Here is a 12,095-nt window from a genome sequence, read left to right on the forward strand (position 1 = left end):
CTGCAAAATTAAAAATCAGTTTATTTCCTAGTTTTTTTAACTAGACTATGATTATGAGCAAAGGGTAATTATAAATTGTTCTATTTTTGCAACTTTAAGTCTCAAATTATTCCCAAATAAGAAGCCATTCACAATTATATCCTAATTACTTTTAAGCAATACTATTCATAGCTTATTCAACTTTAAAAATAAAGTATACCTTTTCACAAAATGTAGTGTGCCATTTTCTCAGTTTTCTATTTTCAGTAGCAAGTCGTTCAGCAGCACTTTGGAGTTTTTTAATGTAGCCTTCTAATTCATTAGGATTATCCCAAGTAATTTGTGACTTTCCCCCACTTCCTGCTTTTGAATTCTAAGGTACAACAAATGAATTTAGTATGTAAATGCATTCCTTTTTTCAAAAAATTCAACATTCTACATCATAAGTCCAATAATTCCTAACATTGACCTGCAATAAAATGAGTATATAACAATGTTTCCATTTTATAAATAAAGCAATCTGGCCAACACTAAATAGCCCCACTCCTTACAGGTTCTCCCTCTTGTGGGTGAAAAAGAAACCCTGGACATAACAAACAAGCATAGGAAGAGTGAAAGGTAGAAATAAGGAGACAGACAGTTAACAAAACTTGGGGCCCAGCTGGTGTGGCTCAGTGGATTGAGCCTCATCCCTGGGACTGAGAAGTCCGGTTCAATTCCCGGTCAGGGTACATACCTGTGTTGCGGGCTCAGTCCTCAATAGGGAGCGTGCAGGAGGCAGTCAATTGATGTTTCTCTCTCACATTGATGTATCTATTTCTCTCTCCCTTCCTCTCTCTCTAAAAAATCAATAAAAACATATTTTAAAAATAGAAAAGATAGTAATAAAAGTCATGTGAATTTTTTAAAATCTTAGGAATGGAGGAACAAGATGCCTGGGTTTCCTTATTGTCTCCCGTATCTTCAGGAAAGGACACTGGAGAAGCCTCCAACCTGGACCTACCCATAGGAACAGAGAAATAAAGCTCCAGAAAGCGTCTATCTCCTCTAACCAAAGGACTAGGAAAACAGTGGCCTAACAGAAAACCCTTTTAGCAATGCCCACCCTACTCCAGCCAACACCAATGGAAAGACCACCCCTCTCTGCAATTTCAGTGAGACCAAGTAGACAGTTGGTCGTCCACGCCCTGCTTGGCAAAGGCAGGTAGTACTCAAATCCCCTTGCCAAAGTAGTGTCGACAGGGATGAGCTATTCTACTTATCATGAGTTTCTTAAATCATATTTAATTATTGAACCAAAAATTTTATAATACCATCTGATGTGGTACTCTATACATGTAATAGGAATACTTAAGACAAAATGTACGAGTGGAAAGGATAAAGAGATATAATAGAAGTAAGGTTTCTATACTTCACTTGAAGTAATAAGTGGTAAGACATCGCAAGTTTCTGGAATACAGAAGACCCTCAATAAATAGATAATGAATAGCCCAGCCAGTGTGGCTCAGTAGATTGAGCATCATCCCATGAACTGAGAGGTCCCAGTTCTATTCCTGGTCAGAGCACACACCCAGGTTTCAGGCTCGATCCCCAACAGGGAGTATATAGGAAGCAGCCAACTGATGTTTCTCTTTCACATCAATGTTTCTCTCTCTCTCCCCCATCCTCTCTCTCTAAAAAAATCAATAAAAACATATTTTAAAAAATAGCCCTGGCCGGTTTGGCTCAGCGGTCAGAGCATGGGACCATAGACCAATAAGTCGCAGGTTCAATTCCAGTCAAGGGCACTTACCTCGGTTGCGGTTCATCCCCAGCCCTGGTCTCTCTCACATCAATGTTTCTCTCTCTCCCTCCCTCTCTCTCCCTCCCTACCACTGTATCTGAAGATAAAATGGAAAAAAATACCCTAGGATGAGGATTAAAATATATATATATTTTAAAAAAACAGATGAGTAAATGAAACTAAACAGTTATATAACAAATTCAATAAAATACTCTGAATCAGTTAAAAAGGTTTTATTAATAATTACCACATACAATTTAACATTGTATTCCTTGAGAGTACAAAAACAGAGTCCCTCCAATATTCTAAAATATAGTGAGTGGTCAGAAAATTATAAAGAAACTTAGTGTTCTCTCTCCTCCTATCTCAGTTTTTTATCCACTACTATGTCTCATTTAACATACATTACATATAATTATTTAGTTCTCACAACTCAATTTCTTAAAATAAGTTTTTTCTTCAGAAATATCAAGATAGTATTTTGAATACATTTATTAGAAAATATAAAGTTCTAAAAGCTTACAATGAAAATATAATCTATATATTAGGTGAAAAGGTCAGAATAATAAAATATTATTCCATTTTCAAAAACTACACTTGTAAATAAATATACATCGAAAACAAAGTTTAAAAGGATATACGCCAGACTGTTAAGAATGGCCATCTTTTGATGGTAAGATTATAAGACTACATTTTTCTTTTTGTTTACCTGTATTTTTTAAAATTTTTCCATTATAAACTCATATTGAGCTTTGGCAATAGGAAAAAAATGTTTTTTATAATATCTGTAAATTTTTTATAGGTTTTACATAACTTTATGTATAGATTTCATGTAGATATATATATAACTTCTGGTTAATTTTAAGCCTGAGTACTAGTGTGCAGAAAAGAGTTAACATAGCAAGTCTGATTGTTATCCCTTAATAGGCCTGCATCTGGGAACTTGGAGTTTGGGAGGGTTCATACCACACTAACTTTTAAGAATGGTTCACTGAACCAAAACAATATGGTTTATGTTGAACACTTGATTTTCTTCTGGGAACCTGGAATTTTGGTACAATAAACTGAAGATTCCTATATGACCAGCCCCCAATAAGAACCTGGGCACTAAGTTGCTAATGGTCTTCCCCAGGAAGACAATAGTTCACTGTCTTAGAGCTTGTTGCTGGGACAATTAGCTATGCCCTGTGTGACTCCACTGGGAGAGGACTCTTTTAAAATTCTGGCCTAGTTTCGGGAGTCCTTACCTCATGCACCTTACCTTTTGCTGATTTTTTTTTTTTTTTTATCCTCACCCGAGGACATTTTTCCATTTTTTGTTCAGATAGAGTGGGAGGGAGAGAGAGAGAGAGAAACATCGATGTGAAGTGACACATCGAGTGGCTGCCACCCGCACGACCAACCAGGGCAGGGGACAAACTGCAACCGAGGTACATGCCCTTAGCGGGAACTGAACCCGGGTCTCTCTGTACCGGAGGCCGATGCTCCAACCGCTGAGCCAAACTGGCCAGGGCTACCTTTTGCTGATTTTGCTTTGTAACCTTTCACTGTAATAAATCACTGCAGTGAGTACAACTAAACCCTGGTGCGTCCTATGAGTCCTCAGAACATGGGGGAAGTCTTGAGGACCATGACACAACTAGTTAACTACTTTCAAATAAAAGAAGAATAAAAGGGTATATTTCTCCTCTACATAATTTTTCAAATATTTCATGTTTATGAAGAGTAAAAATATAGATTTCAAAAAGTTAGTAGTCACACAGTATCATATACATTTAACACTGTTGTGGGTTTTCCTAATTTCGTATGTGTGGATATTTCAATAAGCACCAATAATAAGCAAATTAAGCCCTGGCCGGTTTGGCTCAGCGGTTAGAACATCGGCCTGCGGTCCTAAGAGACCCGGGTTCGGTTGCCGCTAAGGGCGCGTACCTCGGTTGCAGTTTGTCCCCGGCCCTGGTCGGTTGTGCGGGTGGCAACCACTCGATGTGTTCCTTTCACATCGATGTTTCTCTCTCTCTCTGTTCCTCTCTCTCCCTCCCACTCTACCTGAACAAAAAATGGAAAAATGTCCTCGGGTGAGGATAAAATAAATTAAAAAATAAAGAGCAAATTAATCTTAAATTAGTGTCTTTGTAACTAGTTTATAAGATCTCATTTATGATTAAAGATGTTAACCAATTTGTCATACACTGAAAATTCAATACCATGTTTTTTGTTATCATTTTACTGTGGTGTTTTAATTTTCCATTGTACAGAAGTTGTGTATTGAAATATAATCATGTTCTCTTTTTAAAAAAATAAATACATAAAATCAGGAGATGATGGAAAAGCACTAGTCTTATGTATACAGATCATGTCATACTTCAGTGAATAAGTAAATATAATGGCATACAAATTGTATATTATACATTTTAATTCAATTGATAAAAATCAGCACTAAAATCTGTTAAGTATTAATAACTGTTTAAAGCTACAGTTGAAAAAAAAGTGTTACTTGTTGAGAGTGAAGGAAGTCATTGGGGAGCAAAATAAAGCCTTAGGTCAATGGTTATCTATATTGAGCTAATGGTATACAAAAAAAACTAAGAAACAAGAAATACTTCACATGTAAAAACTTGAAAAGTCCATTTACCTTAATTATCTGTTCAAATGCAAGAGCAGATTGTAACATCATTGGTCTCTGACTCTGAATCATTTGTTGGTCAATAGAATTGTAAAAATGTGCCACCTACAAAATAAAAGTCCAATTAGCAAAAATCAATAATAAATAGCACACTTAATTTTTTATTTTTCTTCATTTTTAATTTAGAAAAATAATGAAAATAATAACTTTTCTCCATTCTAAGATATAACAAAAAAATAGGCTTTTCCCTCCATTATAGCGTTTATGCATGTATTATTATACACAATCAACAAATATGTGTTGAATTCCTATAATTTGCCAAGTCATGTCCTGGGGGCTGATTAAACAAAAATTCAAAAACCTAGTCCTTCGACTCAAGAAGTACAGTCTCATAGAGAACATAGAGGAAACTAGTAAAGTATGTTAAGTGATAAAAAAAATTTTTTAAAACTGAACTTCTTATCCTTGCAACTCTCCAAACCTACTCCTTCCTTTTTCAGTATACAACACAATGATTTACCCATTTCTCAGAAAAAAAAAATCTTTACGTTAACTTTTCTCTCACATCCCACTTTAGTGAAGTCCATTGACTATATATTTTGAAAAATAGATGTTGAAATCAACCACTTCCCCCACTGCCATCAATCCCATCCCAATCCAAGCACCCTCACCTCTCGGCAATCTCAGCTCACCTCAGTGCAGCAATCTCCTAACTGGTCTCTTTATTTCCAATTAGGGCCTCCTATTGTCTATGCAAAGCCTTCAAAGCAACCAGGTGATGCTTTATTTTTTTAATCCTCACCTGAGGACTTTTTTTACATTGATTTTTAGAGAGAGTGGGAGGGAGGGAGGAAGAAGGAGAGAGAGAATGAAAAAGAGAGAGAGAGAGAGAGATGAACATCGATATGAGAGAGATACATCGACTGGCTACCTCCCAAACAGAGGCCAAGAATCGAACCTGCAACCCAGGCACGTGTCCTTGACTAGCAAACCTAAGATCCTTTGGTCCAACAGCCAATGCTCTAACCTCCAAACCAAACTGGCCAGGGCCAGAGTGGTCCTTTCTTTTTTTTTTAAATATATTTTTACTGATTTTTTTTTAGAGAGAAAAGAAGAGAGATGGAAATATCGATGTGAAAGAGAAACATCAATTGGCTGTCTCCTGCAAACCCCCTACTGGGGATCGAGCCCACAACCCAGGCACGTGACCTGACCAGGAATCTAACCGGGACCTCTCAGTCCATGGGATGACACTCAGTTCACTGAGCCACACCGGTCAGGCCAAAATGGTCCTTTCTTAAACATAAATCATATACCTTTTGCTTATGCAAAAACCTTCCAATGACTTCCCAATACATTTGAGAATAAAGTCCAAAATCAGGAAAACTAGAAGCAACAGAACATATACTATTATAGCAATATGGCAATACTGCTATCTATCCAACATCCTACCTTACACTCCCTACTCTAGCTAAATATCTGCTCATAAGTAAAGGTACATATAAACAGATTTTCCCAGTTGTTCTTCCAGGGGTAAATACAAATACTACATGATCATTTATTCATCTTTTAAGTTCCTATTGTGTTAAGCTAAAAACTTAGGATGCAAAAGTGAGCAAGACTCTCTGCTTTTGAATATGTAGTCCTTTTCTCTGAAATGATCACCCACCCCAACCCCTTCTGATCTTAATAAAATAGATGTACACTCTTCCAGACTCACATCAAACACCATTCCTCTGTAAATATTTATCTGATACTACCTCTACCCCTACCCAGGAAAATAATTGAAAATTACCACTTCTATGCTCTCACAGGACTTTCTGAACATCTATGATATAGTACTCATAATATATTAAATATTGTATTTATATATTCACATATCTGCCATCACTCTATGAATGGTAATGGAATAAATATGGGCTTTGGAGTCAGAGAGACATGCTAGCTGTGTGGCACTGAGAAAACTGTTACAAATCTGATCCACAATTAGACCAGTAAGAGGATTAACATAAATAAGGCATCTACCAGAAGGCTTGATTTAATGAGAACTCAAAGTCTACTATGCTCTCTCCTACTAGACCAGTGATTCCCAACTACAGTTGATTTGATTTACACCCAAGGCTACATTTGGCAATGTTTGGAAATATTATTGTTAGGACTATGCTGTGCTACTGCCACAGATGCCACTAAAAACACCCTACAATGCACAAGACATCACTAAGAAAAGAATTGGTGCAAAATGTCAAAAGTTGACAAATCTTGCACCAGAGTATGATAGTAATATGTTCATTTTTATATCTTCACTATGCTGTGCCTGGTGGTACAGGTGCTCAAAGACTCTTTGTTGAATGAAAGCATAAGTGAAAGATCAAATACACAAGATACTGTTCCTGCCTTCTAAGTCCTATAATCAAGTGAGAGAAAAAATTAAAAAATAAAAACAGAGTGATTTGCACACAGAATAAGAACAATCAAAGAAAGTGAATTTTGAGCTGGGAATTAAAGGAAGACTGAATTTTCTAATCAGAAAAAAAACAGCTATCAGTGCATGAAGACACATTTAAAGAGCCAAATTTCATATATTACTGACCCACAGGGTGCAATATGAGGGGCAGTGAAAGTTAATGGTGTCATTCCATCAGCCTAAAAATAACAAAAGTAGAAAACATTCTAATGCAATGAACTCAGAATAGCCATGTTCTCAAAAATATAATATTATTTCATACTTGTTTAAGAATAATTGCTTGCTTGCAGAATTTCTGTGCGATGTTTGCAACTTGCTGTATTTTGGCAGGAATAACAAAGCCAAGCGCAGAAAGCTGACGAACTTCTCTCAGAAGAATCACTAACCGATCTGAGTAATGCACTTTTAATGATCCATCATTAGGATCCAATTCCATAATTCTACTGTTGGCCTCAATACTACAAAACAAAATAAATGACTTTTTAAGTTTCATGTTCTCACTCTTCTGACTGATGAAAAAAAGCTTTTATAACTTTTTTGTAAATATAAAATTAATTCAAGGTAAAAAAAAACAATTTTAATTATAGTTTTCAACTGGTTATCTTTTTCATACAGTATATCACAATTCAGATCTTGATAATAAAATGTAATAGCTAAAATATAACATTAATATTTCAACCAAGCAGTTTTGAATTGAGAAAAATCACTCTCTCAACCTTTAGTTAAGACTCAAAACAGACATCATATCCACCATAAAGAGAAATGGATTAAAATGACTTAGCCAAAACTTTCCTGTATGAACATAAAGGCTGTTAGAAAATTATTATGGTGATCCTTTTTACTTTTATTTTAACTTAATCTTCAAAATTAGGTTCTACATACCAGCATATCCTGAAATATGTCCAAAACACACTGACTCCTATTTTATGTTCAGGGTAGAAAAGGCAAATATTAAATGGCATTAAGTTACAGTCATTACGTCCTAGCATCTTTGGGTTCTTTTATTCTTCCTCCACAACCAAAATGCAAGCTCGAGGGGAAAAATTTATTTATTCAGTTTAAAAAGCTGCCACTTTGGGCCTAATTATCCTTTTTAGCAATTTAGGGAAAATAAACAAAATTTCATATTCTAGACAAAATTACTTTTAAAAAGTAACAAGTCTTGCCCTGGGCAGTGTAACTCAGTAGTTAGAGTGTCACCTGAGCACCGAAGGGCCGCAGGTTCCATTCTTGGCCAAGGGCGTGTACCTGGGCTAAAGATTCGATACCCAGCCAGTCAGGTGTGCACAGGAAGCAACCAATTGATATGTCTCCCTCAGATCGACGCCTCCTCTATACCTCTCTCTCCCCTCTTCCTTCCCTCCCTTCCATTCTCTCTAAAAAACAATTAATGGGGAAAAAATGGCAAATTTCCAAAAATATGCATAATAAACACAATAATATTCTGGAAAGTGTAGCAGAACAAAGAAATAATGGTTTTTTCTAAACCATCCAGTTTCAATACCCATTAGAAAAATGAGGCTGACCAATTAAACTACATAAAAAACATATATGAATACCAGTAACAAAAAATTATCCAAGAGGAAAGCCTAATTCCAAAATGGGAATCTGCAGTTCTGGGGCATCAACCTGAGAAACAAGGGAGAGGCAGTCAACCAACTAAATCATCAAATTACCAACCTTAATGACTTCAAAATTGATAAACTAACAAAAAAAAATTAAAGGAGCAGCAGCAAGTCTGAAGAAGGGATAATTAATTCCATTTTGCCATTTAAACTAATAACATAAGAAAAAAACATTCTTGTGTAGATTTCACTGTTTAGTATATTTAAACTTACCACAAACCAGATCTAGAATCAGACAAACCAGACTGAATATCCCTGGACCAATCATCAAATTGTTCTTGTTCATACAGTTTAAATTGCTCTAAGAGATCTTCAGCACTTCGATGAAAAGATCGAAATCCTGACAAGTCAGACAAAAGAGCCTCTGCTATCTTGATGGTGTCATCCACCTTAATAAGCCAAATTACAAGAATATTATTATTATTTAAAATCTAACAAAATTAGCATAAAAGAAGCCCCCTTCTTTGATCTGTGATTCAGAAATTATTTTCCCATTCATCTAGAAACAGTACAATAGATTTGTCAATGAATATAAGAATATCTATCAACCCCAAGTTTTCTTCTGAATTATACAACCTCAGGATAGCAAAACACAAAGGATAATGCATATAAGAAATAATCTGAAGGGAAAGATAGGGGAAATTCAGGTAGAACTCCAAGAATTCAGCAATACACTTAAACCTGCTTAGCAGCAGTTTGGGCCCTTTGCTAAATGCTCTGGTTAATACCTCAAACAATAGTTAGGTCAATTTGAATGGCAATTTAAAGTAGAGAAATTCCTTTCCCTCATAACTACACAAAGAATAATGTAGCATCTTGGAAAGCTGACTGGCAAAATTAAGTAGCAGAATATTCCAGAAAATAAAACATCAAAAACACAACCTTGAATAAGTAAAAATCTAAAACATGCTAGTCTTAATAATGCTCTGTATCTGTGCAATGTAAAGGATGCTTTTCTCTTGAATATATTTCAAGGCACTTACCTAGGAAACTAATTGGAATGATAAATGATATGATAATTATCTCTATACAAGGAATGAGAGGAACCATTACAACTTCCTCAGCACACTTTTTCAATATTCTACATTTCACATGAAAATTACATGGAAATGCATATGCCAAGGAAAATAGAAAATATCTTTTAATGTTTTCACTACAATTCTAGAGTGACTTCTACATTAATTTAGCACATTTTATAATTACTATTCTTTATCTTTTGTTAAAATAAATACCTTCAGTTCTAACTGCCGAACCCAAACTATATTATTGACAACTTCTGAAAGGTTTTTGCCAGAAAGTGGTCCAGATACATCACCAGGATTTCCTCGGCATCGATTCTCAAAGTCTAATCGAAAATCTGTAAAATTTAAATCAAATAAATAATTACATTCATTCAGCAAAGATTTCCTAAATGTCTTCCATGTTTCAGGAACTATGTCAAATGTTGTAGATAGAAAAATAATAAGAGTTACCCTCAGGAACCTTGCCATATCAAATAAGAGAGAAGAAAAAAAAAGGCTCATTTTTTAAATCTGTCATTTGTATCAGAAATAGTACATTAATTTTCAGCATATAGAGGTCATAAAATGTAGTCTTGCTCAACCAGTGTGGCTCAGTGGATTGAGCATCAGTCATCCCATGGACTGAGAGGGCCCGGTTCAATTCCTGGTCAGGGCAAATGCCTGGGTTGCAGGCTCAAACCCCAGTGGGAGGTGTGCAGGAGGCAGCCAGCCGATCGATGTTTCTCTCTCTCTCTCAAAAATATAAATACATATATTTTTTAAATGTATTCTTAATCCTAAATGGTAAACAACAAAGTAACCTACAAAAATATTTTCTCAAGCAAACACTACAATCTCTGATGAATTTTACCTTTAACTGAGTCCACAAGCCTTGCCAATAAAGTTTCTCTTTCTAACATCAATTCTTTGCTTATAATTGGGCGCTTCACCAACTCTTTATATTTCAGAAATGCTTGAAGAAGCTAATATAAAATAAAACAAGTATATGTTTATCCCAAGTGGATTGACTTGACAAATACATGTACATCTCCTAAAAAATAGTTTAAAGAAAATATTAAAAGTAAAGTATTTCAATATTTTACCTGCTGTGGACTATCTTGAATTTCTGAAATATAATTTTTCAATTTTCCTGCTATTTTTCGTTCCGCAGGTGCAATAATTTTTTCATATTGAGACACTGCAGCTTTCCATAAAGGCTAAACAAATTATCAACATTGTTAGACTTTAATATTTTTAAAATCTGCCTTTAAAAAGAATAATACAAACAGGAAATTATATTTAGAAACATATATATTCAACCTCAGTATATGGATTATATTGCACTGGATTCAAGCCAATGAAAGGTTCAAATACTCGAGCCAGGATTTTCTCTTCGCTAGCAGGTAAAAAATAGAGAAGCTTCTCATGAATTGTTCTAACAGCCAAGACCTAAAACAAAAATATTAAAACAACAAATTTATTTAAATCAATAAATCCTCATGAATAGGTCTAAAACCTAAAGTTACTGGGCAAGAATTTCTTTACCTAGGTTCTCTGAAATGGAATCTGAAACTATAGTTTTAAGAATTACTACTCACCAATATTCAAAGTGATGCTTCAAAGACATACTGTATCAACACATCAATCAGTGTGCTTAAATCTAGTGAAAAAATATAAAATCTAAATATTTTTAAATGAGCTTAAAGCTCTTTTAAGTTTTAGTGTCTCTCCTTGTTAATACTGTACTTCTGATTTTCATAATTATGTGTTAAATTTCAATTCTAATGATGAAACAATATCAACTACTCTATTATATACAATTCATAAACAGCGAGAATACAAATTATTATAATTTGTATTTAAAATTTTCCCAATAATCAAAAGGTAATCAAAAAGGTTAAGTAAAAACACTATAATCTTCCATTTGAGTTGGAAATTCAATACAAACTCATGATTTATTTTTATCTTGCTAAAAACAACAATTTAACAATCCTATCTATTGAAGAGGCCTAAAAGCATTGATAACTAAGTATAATTAAACACTTCCCCAACCAAATTTTTGTTGCTAAATACCATTTTCCACTAAAAAGAATGAGGCTCTTTGGAGAAATGACTAATTCCAGGTATGAGACAGAAAATGTAAAAGATGGGCTGGTACATTTTGCGAAACTTGAAATTAAGGAAATTATCAAAGAAATACTAGATTCATGTCAAAATGACACAAGAGCCAACTTACAGAAGCCACTCACTACCCAAACATAAAGTAATTTAAATAACATAATAATAATAATAATTATAATGGCCCTGGCCAGTTTGGCTCAGCAGTAGAGCATCAGCCTGCAGAACAAAGAGTTGCAGGTTCAATTCAGCTCGAGAATGTACCTCAGTTGTGGTTCAGTCCCCAACCCTGGTCATGGTTGTGCGGGAGGCAAGCAATCAATGTGTCTCTCTCATGTCTATGTTTCTCTCTCTCTCTCCCCCACTCTATCTGAAAATAAAAATAAGTGATAAATAAAAAGAAAGAAGTAATTGTCTATACTGCTATTCCTAAACACACTTTATTTCAGGGTAACTAATAAATTGATGAAGAAAAATTCTTCCATCATCACTAACAAAT

At 34.8% G+C, this 12,095-nt stretch overlaps 1 protein-coding gene across 1 annotated transcript in view; it reads right to left on the reverse strand.

Annotated features, from left to right (window-relative positions):
• The window catches only part of DYNC2H1 (dynein cytoplasmic 2 heavy chain 1), a 432,306-nt gene that overhangs the window by 401,010 nt on the left and 19,201 nt on the right, over positions 1-12,095 (reverse strand). The window contains exons 7-14 of the mRNA XM_036258012.1: positions 10,799-10,927; positions 10,582-10,695; positions 10,350-10,461; positions 9,710-9,834; positions 8,691-8,866; positions 7,115-7,310; positions 4,398-4,493; positions 200-352 (exon numbers count right to left, since the gene is read on the reverse strand). Coding sequence (XP_036113905.1) covers positions 200-352; positions 4,398-4,493; positions 7,115-7,310; positions 8,691-8,866; positions 9,710-9,834; positions 10,350-10,461; positions 10,582-10,695; positions 10,799-10,927 — 1,101 coding nt within the window. The remainder of the gene's footprint in view (positions 1-199; positions 353-4,397; positions 4,494-7,114; positions 7,311-8,690; positions 8,867-9,709; positions 9,835-10,349; positions 10,462-10,581; positions 10,696-10,798; positions 10,928-12,095) is intronic.

This window comes from Molossus molossus, unplaced genomic scaffold (genome assembly GCF_014108415.1).
Source record: "Molossus molossus isolate mMolMol1 unplaced genomic scaffold, mMolMol1.p scaffold_m16_p_13, whole genome shotgun sequence".
Classification (NCBI taxonomy): domain Eukaryota; kingdom Metazoa; phylum Chordata; class Mammalia; order Chiroptera; family Molossidae; genus Molossus; species Molossus molossus.